Source organism: Pan paniscus, chromosome 22, assembly GCF_029289425.2.
Source record: "Pan paniscus chromosome 22, NHGRI_mPanPan1-v2.0_pri, whole genome shotgun sequence".
NCBI classification, from domain to species: Eukaryota; Metazoa; Chordata; class Mammalia; order Primates; family Hominidae; genus Pan; species Pan paniscus.
The window spans coordinates 38197565-38217354 of NC_073271.2; the positions used below are offsets into that span (position 1 = coordinate 38197565).

General features: G+C 50.6%; 1 protein-coding gene across 1 annotated transcript in view; it reads left to right on the forward strand.

The window, feature by feature from the left end:
* UMODL1 (uromodulin like 1) overlaps positions 1-12389 on the forward strand; it is a 68005-nt gene extending 55616 nt beyond the window's left edge. The window contains exons 18-21 of the mRNA XM_055105199.2: positions 377-613; positions 1103-1262; positions 3155-3239; positions 10514-12389. Coding sequence (XP_054961174.2) covers positions 377-613; positions 1103-1262; positions 3155-3239; positions 10514-10695 — 664 coding nt within the window. The 3' untranslated portion in view covers positions 10696-12389. The remainder of the gene's footprint in view (positions 1-376; positions 614-1102; positions 1263-3154; positions 3240-10513) is intronic.
* Positions 12390-19790: the final 7401 nt, after the last annotated feature.

Below are 19790 nucleotides of genomic sequence, written 5' to 3' on the forward strand. Positions count from 1 at the left end.
AATTTTGTTCCCTCTTCCCACTCAGGGCTAGCCAGAGAAGGCCAAATATGTCCCGTGGCCAATCCCATGGGATGGCCCTACTTCCAGTGAGCCACCCCGGCAGGCCGCCACCCAAGCCTCCATCAGGCACCACTTTTTCTATAATGGACCCCTCACCTTCCACTGAGTCTCCACCTGTACAACTGAGGGAGGCAACCCCTGGACCAGCCAGCCCTGAATAAATGGCCTCCAAGTGCTCTCATTTGGGGTTGAGGGGGTCTTCTCGTTCATTTGCACGTTCCTCTGGAGCTGTGTTTTAGGGGAGAAGTGGGAATGGGAGGGGCCATGATAATGCGCCTCCTGAAACATGCCTCCTGCAAGCTGCTTCCTCTTGCAGGGTTTACGCCATCATCGAGGACCTCCACGGCGCTGGGAATTTTGTTACCGAAATGCAGTTGTTTATCGGAGACTCTCCCATACCTCAGAATTATAGCGTGTCTGCCAGTGACGACGTCAGGATCGAAGTGGGGCTCTACAGGCAGAAAAGCAACCTCAAGGTGGTCCTGACGGAGTGCTGGGCAACCCCGTCTAGCAACGCCCGGGACCCCGTCACCTTCAGCTTCATTAACAACAGGTAGGGCTCAGGAGTGCAGGCACCCCCATCCAGCAATGCCTGGGGCTTTATTAACAATAGGTAGGGCTCAGGAGTGCAGGCACCCCCATCCAGCAATGCCCAGGGCTTCATTAACAATAGGTAGGGCTCAGGAGTGCAGGCACCCCTGTCCAGCAATGCCTGGGGCTTCATTAACAATAGGTAGGGCTCAGGAGTGCAGGCACCCCTGTCCAGCAATGCCCAGGGCTTCATTAAGAACAGGTAGGGCTCCAGCGGGCACTGCCATTGCCTGGCCTTGCTGTGTGGCCAGCTCTGGGCTCTGCAGGATTTCCAGGCAAGTGCTGTCATGGACCTGGGTTTTGGGGAATAAATGAGGTGCCCGGTCCTCGACTTCCACGGAGCCTGTGGAATCTGCGAGTGTCGTCAGATGTAGTCGTGAGTAAACTCACCTGAGAACAAGGACAGCGGGGCTCGCTGACAAGCAAGGAGTCCCATTTCCTCTCTTCTCAGCTGCCCCGTGCCCAACACATACACCAACGTGATTGAGAACGGCAACTCCAATAAGGCCCAGTTCAAGCTGAGGATCTTTTCCTTTATCAACAACTCCATCGTCTACCTGCACTGCAAACTCCGCATCTGCATGGAATCCCCCGGGGCCACGTGCAAAATCGTAAGTGTTTTTTGGTTTTCTAAACGTTTGGTTGGATTCACGTTCCTTATTGTTACGGTTCAAGGCTCTGTTAATAAAAGCCTAGGGCTCGAGTGGCTCGGGGCCAACCTCTGGGAGGAGTCGCTGTGCCTGTCCTGCAGACTCCGCGTCTGAAATGGTATTTCCACAGCAGGCAGCCCTTGGACGGAGGACTCATGTGGACTGGTGGGCATTTCCCATTTCTCAATGGCTGAGCTAAGTTCCTTCTTCAGCCCATAATATTCAACCGGCTGTCGCATCGGCACTGCCTTGCCATGATACCTAGTGCTTCTAAGGTGATTTATAGGTGTAAAAATATTTTTTAAATATTATTTTTAACAACATTGATGGAACATACTAAATATCAGCCACTCTGTTATTTAATAAAAGTTTTTTCCCCTTCAACAATCATGCAGGGATAATTTTACATTCCTGTTTCCTTAGATTTTTGAATTTGAAATATGCTTTGTAATCCTGAGGTTTGAAAACTGTGCTTTATATCACAGACAAGTACATGAGGTTCCCACATGTTGGTCGCCTGTTGTCTGAGGCAGGGGACAGCTTAGGGAGCTCTGCTGCTTTTTGCTCAGTGACCGAATGCTTCTCTCTCCTCGGAGGGAATGCTTGTTCCTGCTCTCATCTGAGCATGCGTCGCAGAACACGGCTGTTTTCCTGGGTGACCAAGCTCTGAGCGTCTGCAGGACGTGGATAGAGAAGCAACACAAGGAAGGCTGATTCTGTTCGTGTCTGTTTTGCTCAAACACTAGATCTTCCTGAGCAATGGGACAGAAGGAACCTCAGGTCCTAATGACAGCAGGCTGAGGGCCACACACGAGGAGCCTGCCCCTGGTTCCACTGGAGCCTCAGAGATGACAGGAGCACGGACGGCCACCGCCAGGCTTCGTCTCTGCAGGGAGCGGCTGGCTCTCAAGTTCTCTGCAAGAGAATTCTTTACAAGAGGAGCGGCACACAGTGTGTTTTTCAAGCTCCTTTAGGATGGATAGGTAGTGTATGAGCTTTCCAGGCTGCTGTAGGAACGTACCACAAACTGAGCGGCTTAAACAGTGGAAACTTATTGTCTCTGTTCTGGAGGCAGGAAGTCCAAGATGGAGGTGTCAGCCGGCTGGTTCCCTCTGAGAGTTCTAAAGGAAGGATCTGTCCCAGGCCTCTCTCCCAGCTTCTGGTGGCCTCGGGCGTTCCTTGGCTGGTAGACGGCATTTGCCCTGTCTCTCTGTGTTGCCTTCCCTCAGTACACATCTGTGTTTGTGTCCAAATTTCCCCTTTACAGAGGGACACCAGCCATAGTGGATTAGGGCCCACCCTGATGACCTCAGCTTGATGATCTGTTTCCAAATAAGGTCACATGCACAGGTGCTGGGATTTAGGACTTCAATCCCTTTTTGGAGGACATGTTGCAGCCCATCTCAGGCATCTAGTGAGCAGATCCCACCATGTCACTGAGCCAGGCAGTCTTTTTTGTAAGGCAAAGGTGTAAAGGGGAACAAATGGCTGCAGCAACCTTTGGAGAACACAGAGGGACTCTGAGGGCTGTGACCAAGACACAGTCCTCAAGGGACCCAAGGAAGCAGCTCTAGCAACCAAAAGCAGCTCAAGGGGTCTTCTCCAGCCTGCTGCTCTTGCAGACCTCACCTCCTTCCCCGCTGACGCCTGGGCCTGCCTCTAGTTGCACTGGGACCCACCACCCTGGTCTCACCAGGTCTCCCACTCCTCTGTCTAAACTCAGCCCCCTTGCCTTGCAACTTCTAGCAGGATAAAATCGCATACATCACGTTAGCATCCTTGATAGTAGCTCCTTTCTCATAAATGTTGTTCAATTAATTTGACGTTTCTCTTCTTGGAAAAAAAAAAAATAGAATTGCAATAACTTTCGGTTGCTGCAAAATAGTGAAACCTCTGCCACACACCAGATGTCCTGGGGACCCCTCATCCGGTCTGAAGGTGAGTTGATGACTTGGTTTAGACAATGAAAGAAAAGATGCAACCGATTCCTTTTCACCAGCATGTAAACCAAAAAGCAACTGTTGTGAAATGCAGAACTCTTGAGAGACTTCTAAGAGGCTTATCATAACAGAAATACTAATAGTTAGTATTCACTGAGAGCTGCTACGTGTCAGCCTGGCACTAAGTTCTTTACATGCAGAATGTAATATGCTCCTTTCAGCAACCCTATGGAGCATGAGCTATTACCATACCCATGCTACAGATGAAAAGACTGAGGCTTCAAGAGGCCAGGCACAAAGTTACATAATGAAGTGTTTTGAGCTGCATAATATCAAGCTGGTGAAGTTTTCTGACACTGGGTAAATACATCCAGTGGGCTGTTAAGAGATAAGAACTCAAGCTATAATCAGGCCATGTCAACTTGTGTGTGTGTGTGTGTGTGCACACGAATGTTCATGCACAAGGAAAAGCTATTTTATTCAAAAGATGCAAAAAATGGCATGTCTGTTCCCCCTCAGTTTAAAACTTCCATTAGCCAATTACATTGCATGTATTTTCAAAACCCCACATCAACTTTCCAGAAAAACATTTTATTTTCTATATGGTCCATCATCTTATTTTGAAAAAAAAAATACATTGGTTTGGGGAAAATTGTGTGCTTTGGGTATTAAGAGAGAAACCGCTAGTTGTCCTGTAGTATCTCTTCTCCTCCCCTTTCATAGAAATAGCGTCCCCAGGTTTTGCTGGTACATGGCTGCCAGGAATAAAAACTGTAATTCCAACCTCCTGGCAGCTAAGTGTGGCCATGTGAGTAAGTTCTGACCAATGACATGTAAGTGGGAAAGTCATGTGACAACTTTTAGAGGTGCACCCTCCTTAAAAGACGTCTGTGCCTACCCTCTGCCTCTTTCTTCTTTAGAACTGTGGGGCCCAGTCCTTGGAGGGATCTGGCTTCCCCAGGACACCGTGGGCAAGTGGCCAAGGCAGGCCTGGGTTCTGACCTCCACTTTTTTTTTTTTTTTTGAGACGGAGTTTTTCTCTGTCGCCCAGGCTGGAGTGCAGTGGCGTGATCTCAGCTCACTGCAAGCTCTGCCTCCTGGGTTCACGCCATTCTCCTGCTTCCTACTCAGTCCCGAGTAACAGGGACTATGGGCACCCACCGCCACGCCCGGCTAATTTTTTGTATCTTTAGTAGAGACGGAGTTTCACTGTGTTAGCCAGGATGGTCTCAATCTCCTGACCTCATGATTTGCCCGCCTCGGCCTCCCAAAGTGCTGGGATTACAGGCATGAGCCACTGCTCCCGGACTGACCCCCACTTTTATGACAGAAGGAAAGAAACTTCCATGTCCTTTAAGCCACTGCTATTTTGATTTTTTTCTCTTGCTTGCTGCTGAGCCTAATCCTAGTTGTTTTTCCTTTTTTTGTTGTTTTTTTCCCTAATCTTGATGACCCTCTCCCTTCTCTGTCTTTCCCTGTATGAGAACTTCTGGCGTTTGGATTCAGGGTGTGAGCCAGAATCTGAATGCTGCTCAGCTCTTGGCCATGAAGCTGGGGAACAGGAGGAGGGAGGTCTTGGCCATGAAGATGGGGAACAGGAGGAGGGAGGTCTTGGCCAGTGACTCAACTGCTGGTTCTCATTTAAAGCATTTGGGAAACTAAAAGAGTAGACACAGGTCCCAGGCCACACCCCAGGCCTACACACTCAGAATCTCTAGAGTTGGGTCCCAGGCCCCTGAGCTGGTCATCAGGTGACTGTTGGTCAAGGTGCTGGGACAACCTGCTTCTCCTCACTCTTCATTTTCTTAATTTCCTGGGAAGAACGGGTCAGCCTATTTCTTTCACCCTATAAGAAATAGCATATGTGTGAAATATGTTCTCATTAATAGATAATGTGTTCTTTCATGAATAGAAATTAAACTTCCTCCTTCATTCATTGATATCATAGGGAATGTCATGACTAGGGGGTGAAAAGCACTAGACTTGGACTTGGGACACCTGAATTTGATTATAGGCTCTGACACTTATGAGCTGTATGGTTCATCCATCATCCACCCATACATCTATCTCATCTTTCCATCCATCATTTTTCCGTCCATCCATCCATCTACCCATTCATTCATCTATCCATCTATCATCCATCCATCCATTCATCCCTCCACTCATCTATCATCCATCCATCCATCTAGCCATTGGTCATCTATCCACCCATTCATTCATCTATTCATCCATCATCCGTCCATCCATGTATCCATTGTTCATCCATCCATCCACCCATTCATTCATCCATCAACCATCCATCATCCATCCATCCATTCATCCAATCATACATTCATCTGTCATCCATCCATCCATTCAACTATCATCCATCTATCCATCCATCATCCATCTATCATTCATCCTTCATTCATCCATCCATCTATTCATCCATCCATCCTCCATCATCCATCCATCTGTTCATTAATCCATCCACCCACCCATCCATCCACCTATCCATCCACCCACCCACTTATTCATTAATTCATTCATCTACTATGTTTCAGATACTCTGATTTTTCTTTGCAACATGCCCTGCCTACCTCATAAGGTTGTTGTGAGTGTCTAATGGTAACTAAGAATTCTTTGTGAGGCTAAGATTTGTGAGGTTGAAACTAGTCTCCCTGGATTCACAACTTGGCTCTGACACCTAATAATTTTGTGGCTTTGTGCATGCTGCATATGAATTGTGCCTTATTTTCCTCATCTGTGAAAAGGGAATAATAATAATTCCTACTTCATAAAGAGCCTGGCCCATAGAAGTTATTGAATAAGTGCTACTTTTCACTTGTAACCAGTAGAGCACTACACTGGCATAACCAAAGCAGGAAGCACCGAATGTAATAAGGGTGTAATTGCTCAGGTTCAAGAACAAGGACTGTAAATATTCATGTTGTTCAACATTCTTTCTCATTGTGTTAGTAGCTTTTGTTTGATCTATGACTATCATACAAATACACAGCAAAATCATTTAGACACATGGAATCTCCCAGTTGGTGGGGACTCGGCTGCATTTTAATAGTGTATATTAACAGAAACACTGTTGGAGACTGCAGAGATGAGAGGAGGCTGGCAGACAGGTTCCTCAGGACCTCACCGCTATCCGCGGCCTCTGAGCTCCCACGCTCTGTCCCTGCCATCACCATCACCTCCATTTCAGGGAAGAAATGAGAACAACTCAGAGATTTTAGGGAATGTGCCTAAGCTCACACAGCTGGTACCTGCACGAGCTGGGCCTGCGAGTGCAGATCCAGGCTGCTCATAACCCACTCTCCTCTCTCTGTCTCCTGGGGACTGAGCTGGCTTCATTTTGAGGCTTCCCTCCACCCCAGCCCTCACATCACACTCACGATGTCTTGGCACCACCACAAGAAAGTCCCACAGCCTGGGTGGCTTGAACAACAGAAATCTGTTCTCTCTCAGTTCTGGAGGCCAGAAGTCCAAAATCAAGGTGCTGGCAAAGCCACAGTCCCTCACAACATTGTAGGGCCGAGTCCTCCCTTGCCCCTTCCTCGTTTCTGCTGGATGTGCCCAATCTTTGGTGGACCTTGGCTTGCAGCTGCCTCCCTCCAGTCTCTGCCCCCATCTGCACATGGCCTTCTTTTTATAAGGACACCAGTCATGTTGGACTAGGGGCCTATCTACCTGCTTAACTACTTGCACCTGCAACAGTTCCATTTCCAAATAAGGCCATGCCCCACAGTACTAAGGGTTAGGATTTCAATATATCTGTTTTTTGTTTTGTTTTGTTTTGTTTTTGAGACAGAGTCTCACTCTATTGCCAGGCTGGAGTGCAGTGGCATGATCTCGGCTCACTGCAACATCTGCCTCCTAGGTTCAAGCGATTCTCCTGTCTCAGCCTCCAGAGTAGCTGGGGCTACAGGTGTTGTGGGCCACCACGCCAAGCTAATTTTTGTATTTTCAGTAGAGATGGAGTTTCACCATGTTGGCCAGGATGGTCTCGATCTCCTGACCTCATGATCTACCCACCTCAGCCTCCCAAAGTGTCAACATATCTGTTTTTGCAGGGGGTGAGGGGTTCACAATTCAACACATAGGTAACCCTGTATATTGACAATTTAAGAAAGAATCCATTTGGGCATCTTCCCTGAACGTCTGCCACCAACAAATAGTACATCAGCATGATAATTTTTGCATATTCAGATTTTGGAACTCCTCCATGGCCTTTCTTTTCCCAGCTGGCCCACTTATTTCACATTCATGAGCATGTCCCTGTGCCAAAAGGCCAGGAAATTTCAAGGATAGTGTCCAGGGAGTGCTCAGTGTCCCAGCAGGAAGGGCCTGGAGCAATTACTGTAGCTGCTCAGCAGTGAGGAGACTGAGGCAGTGGCTGAGCTGGAACTCAAACCCCTGGAAAGGCCCTGTTTCCTCTGAACCTGGGTTCTTTTTTAATTTTTTAATTTTTAAAATTAATTTATTTATTTTTGAGACTGAGTCTCGCTCTGTTGCCCAGGCTGGAGTGCAGTGGTGCAATCTCGGCTCACTGCAGCCTCTGCCTCCCGGGTTCAAGTGATTCTCCTGCCTCAGCCTCCTGAGTAGCTGGGATTACAGGCGCGCACTACCAAGTCTGGCTTTTTTTTTTTTTTTTTTTTTTTTTTAGTAGAGACGGGGGTTTTACCATGTTGGCCAGGATGGTCTTGATCTCCTGACCTTGTGATCCGCCCGCCTCAGCCTCCCAAGGTTCTGAGATTATAGGCATGAGCCACCTTGCCTGGCAATTTTTTATTTTACTTTAAGTTCTGGGATACATGTGCAGAACGTGCAGGTTGTTACATAGGTGTACATGTGCCACGGTGGTTTGCTGCACCCATCAACCCATCATCTAGGTTTTAAGCCTCACACGCCTTCTTCCCTTTCCCTCACTGGGTTATATCCCCCTTTACAAAAGCAGCCATTGCTGAGTCTCAGCCGTCATTTAAATTTCCCCCGCATCGTGGACTGACATGTGGTCCGACGGTCACGATGCATACACAGCTCACGCCACATGCATGGAGCCTCCCTGAACAGGGAGATAGATGCCCTGTTTGGCAGGATGCCTCACCAGTGGCTGTGGGAAATTACCATCCACAGTTTTCAGAGCTTGCTCTCCACTTCTAGCTAATCTGGCCATGGGGAGTACCATTCCTGGACTTTGGTGTCAGTCAGTGGGCAGCACTGGCCTGTGGACCCCCTGTGGCCAGCCCTGAGCTAGTGGTTCAGTTCGGAGCACACAGAAACCTAGCTGGAGACGTGGCAACTGAACAGGGATGGGTCTTTCCCAGGGCTGAGAATCCAGGGCCATTCCGGGCTGCAAAGGGCCAGCAAGAGTGGGTCTCCTTGGTCTTTCTGCTCCGCATCCTCAGGGCAGCACCCCCCCTTGTGCTGGCAAGGTGGCCCGTCACTCGAGGCCCAGGAGGAAGGTCCACTACAGAGCCCCTGGGGGCTGGATTTAGTGTCCATCGTGATTTAGGAGTTGTCTGGGGAAGTGGCCGGCCGGGATCTGGGGGCCTCGGTTGCTTGGGGAGGGTGGAGTCACTTTGGCTGGAGGGTGGGAGGTGTTCCCTGTCCCTCTCTCTGGAGGAGGGATGGTGTGGTTCTAGCTGGCTCCACCCCAGGGATCCCACAGTGCCGTTGTTGGATGGCTTTGCTGATGGTGACGCTCCATGCTGTTCCCTGGGGGACACACAGCAGCGTCCACTCTGGGCAGACTGCCCGGAAATCAATACAGGGAATGAAAATGGGATCTCAGATGCTCCTGGTTGCACAGAAAGGCTGTTTCCAATGCAGACCTCCCTGATATGTGGGGATGAACACCCTGAGATGGAGGGGACTGGGTGGTGCAGGATGTGGCTGTGACCTGGCTATAGACGCCCTTGACAACGAATTATACCCACACACGGTGGGCAGAGGGTCACATCTCCCCCTGGGCTCATAGGGGCCAGCCAGAGAGCCAGCAGGCAGCTGGCATCTTTCTCAGGCAGCACAGTTTTTAAAAAATTAAACTGAGATGAAATTCACGTAACCTCAAGCTAACTGTGTTAGAGTAAACGACTCAGTGGTGTTTAGTACATTGAGTGTGTTGTATAGCCACCAACTCCATGTAGTTTCAAAACATTTTCCTCACCCTAAATGCAACTTCATACGCACGAGTCCCTCCCCATCCACCTTCCCCCTGTCCCTGAAAGTCACTCGTTTGCTTTCTGTTCAGTTCCGGGTAGTTCCTATGAACAGTGTCATGTTATCGGTGCCTCTTGGGCCTGGCTTCCTTCACTCAGTGCTTTCACTCAGCGTGACATCTTCAAGGTTCATTTACATTGCAGTGGGTCAGCGCTTTACTCCTTTCATGGTTGGGTCATGTTCCATTGCACGGTGGGGCCACAATGTATGGATTCATTCACCTGTTGGTGGACACTTAAGTTGTTGCCACCCTTTGGCTGGTGCTGTGAACAGGGGTGTGCAAATAGCTGTTTGAATCAGTTTTCACATCTTTTAGGGTCCGCACTCTGTTTTTCTTTTTTTTTTTTTTGTTTCTTGTTTTTTTGTTTTGTTTTGTTTTGTTTTTTCTTTCTTTTTTGAGACCGAGTCTTGCTCTGTAACCAGTCTGGAGTACAGTGGCACGATCTCAGCTCACTGTAACCTCCGCCTCCTGTGTTCAAGTGATTCTCCTGCCTCAGCCTCCCGAGTAGCTGGGACTACAGACATGCGCCACCATGCCCGGCTAATTTTTGTATTTTTAGTAGAGACGGGGTTTCACCATGTGGGCCAGGATGGTCTCAATCTCTTGACCTTGTGACCCGCCCGCCTCAGCCCCCCAAAGTGCTGAGATTACAGTCGTCAGCCACTGCGCCCAGCCCGCACTCTCTATTTTTTAATTGCTCCTCTGGGTCTGGGGATGGCTCATTCCTCTGTGTTGTGGAGCCTGTGTAGGCCCAACCCGTGTGTCCATGCAGGGAATCTGACTGGGCTCTCCCCCTCCCACCAGGAGGACCTGCTGGTCCCACGCAGCCCCACCCTCATGGCCCAGGCCTCCCCAGGCTGCACTGTCCTTACTGCAATGCTGTCCTGGGCTTGGACACCTTCCTCGGCTTTGGTAACCCACAGGCACACGGGTGCACACGTGGGCCTTGCATTCCCCGTGCTTCAGATCCATCAGCCCCGGATCTGGGTGGAGGGCTTGCTCTATCGCCTTCCTCCCGTTTGCTCAGATCTCTCACCTGTGCCTGTCTCCTCCCCGAGGTGAGCCTCCACATGCAGAAGCAGGCCTGGGTGCCGGTTATGTGGTCCTTATTGTGGTGGCCATCTTCGTGCTGGTGGCGGGAACAGCCACCCTTCTGATCATGCGCTACCAGAGAATGAATGGGAGATACAACTTTAAAATCCAGTCCAACAACTTCAGCTACCAGGTGTTCTATGAATAGGAGGCGCAGGCTGACAGGAAGGTGGGTGCGGAGTGGGGTGGGAGGTGCAGGCTGAGAGGAAGGTGGGTGCGGAGTGGGGTGGGAGGTGCAGGCTGACAGGAAGGTGGGTGCAGAGTGGGGTGGGAGGTGCAGGCTGACAGGAAGGTGGGTGTGGAGTGGGGTGGGAGGTGCAGGCTGACAGGAGGGTGGGTGCGGAGTGGGGTGGGAGGTGTAGGCTGACAGGAAGGTGGGTGCGGAGTGGGGTAGGAGGTGCAGGCTGACAAGAAGGTGGGTGTGGAGTGGGGGCATCTGATGTGCATGTCCTGCCTTGCCATCCATGGTGATGGGGACGGCCAGCAGGATTCAGCCAAGGGTGGATATGTGTGTGTCTGTGTTTTGTGGCCCTTTACGGAGCGTGCAGCCTCCCTTCTGAAAAAGCAACCAGGAGCAGGCAGAGAGGGGAAACTACAGGTAGGTTGGTGAAGGTTCGATCGCTTCACATACCCACTGGACTGGCTCCACGATACCAGTGGCAGTGCTATGTGGGTGACCACAGGACCCAGGGGCCCACCACAAATCCCATCTCTGCCACCCACTCTCTTGACCACCCGGGCAAGGTCCTGAGCCTCTTGGTGCCTCGGTTTCATCATTTGTAAAAGAAACCATGGTAACATTTCCAGCCGCGTGGAGGGTGTGAGATTTAAATGGGAAGATGCCCAAGAGGCCCCGCTATGGGGTCTGACGCCCTCAATTGCTGGTGGATCCTAACGATGGTCCTCGGCCGAGTGTCTCTGAAACCTGGTGCTCGTAGGGATTGTCACGTGTGGTGTGGATGCCACAGTGGACCCCCCACACCTTGCTGCTCCTGCCCGCAGCCCCGACTTACGTATGACCTTTTGAGGCTGAAGATACTTCTCTGATCTGCCCTGTGGACTTTTGTTTTTCCTGGGCCTGCACATAGTTCACCACAAATGAATGACAAGCATTATGGAGGGCAGTATGGTTAGTATAAACCTTCAGTGGGAAACGCCAAGACTGGGACTTTTGTAAAGATTTTCAGATTTTTTTTTTTTGAGATGGAGTTTTGCTCTTGTTGCCCAGGTTGGAGTGCAGTGGTGCGATCTTGGCTCACCACAACCTCCACCTCCCAGGTTAAAGCGATTCTCCTGTCTCAGCCTCCTGAGTAGCTGGGATTACAGGCATGCGCCACCACACCCAGCTAGTTTTGTATTTTTAGTAGATACAGGGTTTCTCCATGTTGGTCAGGCTGGTCTCCAACTCCTGACCTCAGGTGATCCACCCGTCTCGGCCTCTCAAAGTGCTGGGATTACAGGCGTGAGCCACCGTGCCCGGCCAAATTTTGAGATTTTTCTAAAAAAAAGAACATGCCTGTAATCCTAGCACTTTTGGAGGCCAAGGCAGGAGGATCACTTAAGCTTAGGAGTTCCAGACCAGCCTGGGCAAGATAGAAAGACTCCATCTCTACAAAAAATACAAACATAAGCCGGGTGTGGTGGCACACACCTGTGGTCCCAGCTACTTGGGAGGCTGAGGTGGAAGGATCCCTTGAGCTCAAGAGGTGGAGGTTGCAGTGAGCCGAGACTGCCTCACTGCACTCCAGAGGGAAACCCTGCCTCAAAAATAAATAAATACTAATAAAAGAAGAAGAGAAGCAATCATGAGGCTTATCTGGCAGCGTGTGAGACTGCTGACTCCAAATGCTGTAAGGGAAGCATGGCGGCTTCGGCTTCTGGGGAGGCCTCAGGAAACTTACAATCATGGCAGAAGACCAAGGGGAAGCAGGCACATCTTCCATGGCTGGAGCAGGAGGAAGGGGTTGGGGCAGGTGCTACAGATGTTTAATCAACCAGATCTTATGAGAGCTCTATCATGAGACAGCACCAAGGGGATGGTGCTAAATCATTTATGAAGGATCCACCCCATGATCCAACCACCTCCCACCAGGCCCCACCTTTAATATGGGGATCACATTGAACATGAAATTTGGGTGGGGACACAGATCCACACCATATCAACTGCCCACCCTCTCAGCCAACAGGAGAACAAGGAAAGACGAGAGGCCAATTTTCCCTCGGATGTTTTAATTTCGAGGAAGGGGGACATCCAGCATGACCTAGCACCAACCCACCAGATGTCCTTAGAAAGCTAGCGGGATAGTGTTGGCCTCATCGCTAGGATTCACATCTTAAATATTAAGTAAAAGGCACTGACACTTCCTCGTAACTCTATCTAGGGAGGTGACTGGCCTCTAGCACTGGCCCTGTCTATGCTGTAAGGGTCCTGAGACCCCAGAATCGTGCGCATGTTAGTTACCAGGAGTCCTGGCAGGAGAGACGGGAAAGACAAAGCTAGCACAAGCATCCCCCTCACATGGGCAGAATCACGTCCACAAATGGGTGGCGTTTTCTTTGAAGTTGCCCAGCAAGGGCAGCATGGAGGTTGCCTTTTGGAAACGTGTGCTGTAGTCTGGGCTTTGCTGGTGACCTGGGAGGATTGGCTTGAGTTCTCTGGGCCCCATTTCCTCATTTTAAGATTGGAGCCAGTGTCTACTACACTTTGCTGAGTTGTTTCCAAAATCTGTTATCTCAAGAAAATAAGGACCTGAGCACAGGGAAGACGGGCTTGGCTGGGGACGCTGCCTGCCTGACGAAGAGGGGGCGGGCTGGTATTGACAATGTCTCCTGCCCAGGATGGGAGGCAATGGGGTTGGTGAGGAGGGGGTCTTCATGGCCCAAACCCCATGGGCCCCAAACCAGAGGCCAAAAGCTACCAAACTGAGGAAGCTTCCTTATTTTTCACTATTAGAGTGTAAAGTTGAACTGAAACTTCGCTGTTGTTCCCTGCCCCTTTGGGATCCCCGGGGGTGGCTGAGGACGCAGACCACAACTGAGCAGCAGCGCCTGCCTCCCGGGGAGGCTCAGGGGTCCTGGGAAGGCTCCTTCCCTGTAACCACAACAGTTGCTGCCTCTCAACTGGGACAGCTGGTGTCCCCACTGCAAGAATTAAGAATTGTGGATCCCCTTGCACAGCTGCTAAAATACAAATTCTCCGGGTCTCTGATGAAGGGGAAAGGCAAGGGGCATGGTTCTAAGGGTCCATCAGTCATGTGAACACTAGTGTAAGAAAGGCTCTAAGCTTGGTAGCTAAGAGAGCTGACCCCAGAGCCAAACGGAAATCCCATGCAGCCCCAGCTCGGCCACCTCCCAGCCATGTGACCTGGGACGCCTATCCCTTCCTGCCCTGGACCTCCCAACCACGTGACCTGGGACACCTATCCCTTCCTGCCCTGGACCTCCTAGCCACGTGACCTGGGACGTCCATCCCTTCTTGCTCTGGACCTCCTAGCCACGTGACCTGGGACACCTATCCCTTCCTGCCCTGGACCTCCCAACCACGTGACCTGGGACACCTATCCCTTCCTGCCCTGGACCTCCTAGCCACGTGACCTGGGACGTCCATCCCTTCTTGCTCTGGACCTCCTAGCCACGTGACCTGGGACACCTATCCCTTCTTGCCCTGGACCTCCCAACCACGTGACCTGGGACACCTATCCCTTCCTGCCCTGGACCTCCCAGCCACGTGACCTGGGACACCTATCCCTTCTTGCCCTGGACCTCCCAACCACGTGACCTGGGACACCTATCCCTTCTTGCCCTGGACCTCCCAACCACGTGACCTGGAACGTCTATCCCTTCTTGCCCTGGACCTCCCAGCCACATGACCTGGGACGCCTATCCCTTCCTGCCCTGGACCTCCCAGCCACATGACCTGGGACGCCTATCCCTTCCTGCCCTGGACCTCCCAGCCACGTGACCTGGGACACCTATCCCTTCTTGCCCTGGACCTCCTAGCCACGTGACCTGGGACGTCCATCCCTTCTTGCTCTGGACCTCCCAACCACGTGACCTGGGACACCTATCCCTTTCTGCCCTGGATTCCCATCTATAACACAGGATGCTAATAACAGCACAACCTCACGGGGATGTTGGGAAACAACAGACATTGTCAACATCAGCCCACCCCCTCTTCGTCAGGCAGGCAGCTTCTCCAGCCCAGCCCATCTTTCTTGTGCTCAGGTCCTTATTTTCTTGAGATAACAGATTTTGGAAACAACTCAGCAAAGTGTAGTAGACACTGGCTCCAATCTTAAAATGAGGAAATGGGGCCCAGAGAACTCAAGCCAATCCTCCCAGGTCACCAGCAAAGCCCAGACTACAGCACACGTTTCCAAAAGGCAACCTCCATGCTGCCCTTGCTGGGCAACTTCAAAGAAAATGCCACCCGCTTGTGGAAGTGATTCTGCCCATGTGAGGGGGATGCTTGTGTTAGCTTTGTCTTTCCCGTCTCTCCTGCCAGGACTCCTGGTAACTAATATGTGCAGTATTCTGGGGTCTCAGAACCCTTACAGCATAGACGGGACCAGTGCTAGAGACCAGTCACCTCCCTAGATAGAGTTACGAGGAAATGTCAGTGCCTTTTACTTAGTATTTAAGATGTGAATCCCAGCGATGAGGCCAACACTATCCCGCTAGCTTTCTAAGGAAATCTGGTGGGTTGGTGCTGGGTCATGCTGGATGTCCCCTCCTCGAAATTAAAACATCCGAGGGAAAATTGGCCTCTCGTCTTTCCTTGTTCTCCTGGGGCTGCTGTCTTTCGAAGTGAGAACTGTCTCACCAGTTCTAAAGTTCCTGCAGACATCTGCTCTTTGAAAACCATCAGCCAACCCACCCACCCCCACCAGGTCGACCCTTGGGCAGCCCCACTCAGAGATGTTCCCAGAGTCCTGGTGGGTTCTCCACGGATGGTGCAAAGGTGCAGGGGCCCCAGCTGTGCTCGTCCGGCTCAGGTATCGGCACCAGCCACCCCCACCAGTTGGCGTGTCAGGAGCATCGCTCGCCTGAGGGCAGGCACAGCCCCATGGTCCCCGTTCCACTGGGCACTCTGGGAGTGGCTGCCTTTTCATTAGGGGCTTGATCTGTCCGTCTCCAGTAAACATAGACGCCATGTCCTCGGGTTGGTGTTTCCTCCACTACCCATCCTCCTGGGGTTTTCTGTATTAACTTTACCTTTCCCGCGTGCAAGCTGACCCAGGTGACCTCTTTCTCCACACAGGTCGCCGTGAGTCAACCTGCCTCCAGAACCTCAGAGCTTCCCTGGTGGGCTCCCCCGGGATCCCCAGTGTCTCTCTGCGCCTCCACCCATCCCTCGGTTCTTAACTCTTCAAGCCTTAACGGAGGTCTGCTCTGACGGGTGGGCTCTGCCAGAGCCCGGGTGAGCCCAGAAAGGAAGACAGCAGCCACCGTCTGCCCCGAAGAGGCAGGCCGTCCTGTAGGTCCTAGAGGAGCCACAGCCCACGGGCAGATGAAGGGGCTGCGGAAGACGGGGGTAGTCCTGGGGGTGCTGCGGCTACACCACCACCCGCGCGACCCCCACAGCCCAGACCTCCCAGGCCTGTGACCCTCCACACCAGCCCTCAGAACCCTCCTGGGCTTGCCCTCCCTTGGCGTCCGTCACCCTTTGGCAAATATAGAATATTTCACATTCTCAGAGAGACCCGACCGTGCTCTTGATGCTTTTGAAAATAGGTCAGTCTTAGAAATATACTGCTAATGTTATTTTTAGTGGATGTTTATGCTCTTTGACTTTTCTCCTGTGTACCAAGGTATTGCTTTTATTTACACGACAGCGACTCAAAAGGCACTCGATTAATGTGACAACCTTTTCAATAAGTAGAAATAACGTAGGTACACATCACTCTTTACATTTTTCTAAGCATTTTCACAGCCGTTTCTTCATATAATCTGACCACAGTGGGAGGTGTGATTTACCCATTACACAATGAGAAACCAGAGGAGCTGATGAGTTACTTAATTGAGGTCACAGAATGAATTAGCAAGAAAATGGTTCTAAAATCTAAGTATTTTAGTCTAGAATTTTCTCCATTATATCATCCTAAGAGATAATGCTCTGTACTTCATTTGAAATAAACTGGAATTGTATTAGATAGCTCACACCTGAAAGTAGAGTGTTTTTCCTCAATGAACTTAGAATTATAACATGGCCTTAGTTTTCAACCCATGATACTAATTTTGTTGAATATAATTAATTGTCATTCATACAGAACATTTGGGGAAAGGAGTATTTTGATTTACTGGATATTCTCAGAGTCAGTAAAGAATGACAGTGGGTAATATGTGTGGATCACAGATTCTGATCAAGTAGAATCAATCACATAAGACACTGAAATGTGGCTGGTTGTGCTGGATGCTCCATTTGGGATGGTCCATCACAGGCTCGCTGAGCATCCAACGAGGGCCGGTGCTGTGTTGGGCACGCTGGGGAGGCCAGAAACGCATCTCTGGTTCTTCCCAAGTCATGTCCCGCTGTTCTGATGTCAGCTGAGGAGCTTTCACTTGCCTTTCTTGGAAGAGCATGACACATATTCAGTAAAACCAGCTGTTGAGCCCCATGACTGTGTGGCTCTTTGGATTTCAGATAAAGTCATTGACATATATTTAAAAACCCTGTCTTTCAAACTTCATCTACAGTTTTCAAGTAATTTTTTTTTTTTTGAGACAAAGTCTCGCTCTTGTTGCCCAGGCTGGAGTGCAATGGCATGACCTCGGCTCACTGCAACCTCCGCCTCCCGTGTTCAAGCAATTCTCCTGCCTCAGCCTCCTGAGTAGTTGGGATTACAGGCTCCTGCCAACACGCCTGGCTAATTTTTGTATTTTTAGTAGAGATGGGGTTTCACCATGTTGGCCAGGCTGGTCTCGAACTTCTGACCTCAGGTGATTCACCTGCCTCAGCCTCTCAAAGTGCTGGGATTACAGGCATGAGCCGCTGCGCCTGGCCTCATGTAATCTTAATACATGTGCCACGTCTGTTCATTTGTGTTTTCTGTAATAATGAAAACTTGGTTTCCTGTCATCCTACCTCCCCCATCCAAGTCTATTCTTCGACAAACACTTCCTGAGCACTCACAGTGCTCCAGGCCCTGAGCTTAGTGCTCTGGGCGAAGTGATGAGAGGGACAGACCAAGCCCTGCCCTCACAGAGCACACGGTCTTGTGGGGGAGGGAGACGCTGAAGTCAGATGATGACAGCCATGGTAAGTACTGAAAGTGATGATTGCATGTGTGCTGTGAGATGCCCCTGACCTGGTCCCTTCATCCACCCATCTAACCATCTAACCATCTACCCATCCATTCACCCACCCACCCACCCACCCATTTGTCCACCTGTTCACACATCCGCTGGTCTGTCCATCCATCCACCCACCCACCCATCCACCCATTCACCCATCCATCTGTCTGTTCATCCATCCAACCATCCATTCATCTATTCAACCATCCATCCATTCATCCACTCAACCATTTATCGATCCGTTCATCCAACCACTCACCCATGCATTCACCCACTCATCCACCCCTCCATCCATCCATCCACCTCCATCCACCCACCCACCCATCCACCCAACCATCTGACTGACCATCCACTCAACCATCCATCCATCCATCCATCCACCCACCCATCCATTCACCCATCCATCCATCCATCCATCCAACCAAGGAATGTGTATTGAGTCCCAGTTTATATACTGACATGAGGAAGACAAGAAAAATGAGGCAGAGTTTTTGCCCTCAAGTATTCACAATCCATCTGAAGAAAAACCCCTGTGGATACTATAATACATGCAGTAAATACAGGGAGGCCTCTGGTGGAAGGAAGAGAGAGAAACAGAAAAATGCACGTCTATGCATATGGACTTGTGCACCTGTTCCCATTACTTCATTGGAAGGGCTTTGGGATGCTGCTGTGTCATGACTGCTGTTTAAGAATATTATCAGCATGCATATTGCTTGCAGCTTAAACCCTCCAATCCTAGACTGTTTCCACTGGCATGGCTTAAGGGATTAAATCCAAAGTGTATGGAAACAGAAGGAGGAAGGGAGGGCCCCTGGGTGGCCCTTGGATGTCTGTAGAAGTTGTTCACTGCTCTCCAGTGCAGATGTCACCCCAGGGTTGTGCAGTGCACAACCTGTGAGGCCAGACTTCAGGGCCTTGGAGACTTCCCAGAAGATCTCTTAACAGACTGAGTGAGCAACTCAAATCCTCCTGTCTGTGGAAGCGGGGAGACTGACACAGACATATTCTATACAAGCCTCATTATAAGCCCTCCACAAATGATTGTTTTCACTGCACAGTTGAGGAAATGGAGACAGTTAGCAACTTTTCTGGAGCCAAACAGCTGGCCAGTGAAGGAACTGCAATTTAAACCAAGCTCATTGGGTGTAAAGTTCATGCCACCCTCTGCTTTCTGTGGGGGATGGGAAGGAGGGTCTTTGCAGACTTTAGAACTCAGAGTACCTCTGAGATGTGGGAAGAGGGCTTAGGGGTTCCCCAAGGCCAGTGGGCCTTGGGCTCCTGGGGTTCTGGGTCCCTGGAGGTTCTCATGTTCAGACACTATTGGGATCTCAATCTTCCTGGCCCAGGATCCCAAGCTGTGAATCACTGGAAAGTGGAAGATCTGATGGAGGTGGAGGGTCTGATGGAAGAGAATCTGATGGAGGAGGGTCTGATGGAGGTGAAGGCTCTGATGGAGGAGGGTCTGATGGCGGGGGAGGGTCTGATGGAACTGGAGAATTACTGGGGCTTTCCATGGGCCCTCTGGCCGAGGTTGCATCTCTCCATGCTGGCCACTAGATGGTGACATTAGCTGGAGTCCACGCTGGAAACCGAGTGTCCCCTGAGTTTCCGCAGCAACCACATCCCTGGGTTCTCTTGTTTGTTCTCTTTCACTGGATTTGAGCCTCTTGCGTGTCTGAAATTGTTCTGCAGACCTGCAGGCTCCGGGGCACATGTGTGCAAAGGTGGTCCCCTGGAGGCCCTGTAAATAGCTCAGAAAGTGAGGCTGGTCTTCTTCAGAGACTGAGTGATTGCAAAGTGCAGGACAAATGAGTCTATGTGGGGGCCACAGCACGGACGTCCACCCTCCCATCTGGATTTCCCAAGAATGGGAGACACTTTTCCCTCCCTTCCCATTTCTGGGAGGAAAGGGGCAGATGGACAGGTGAGTAAGACAGGTGACAGAGA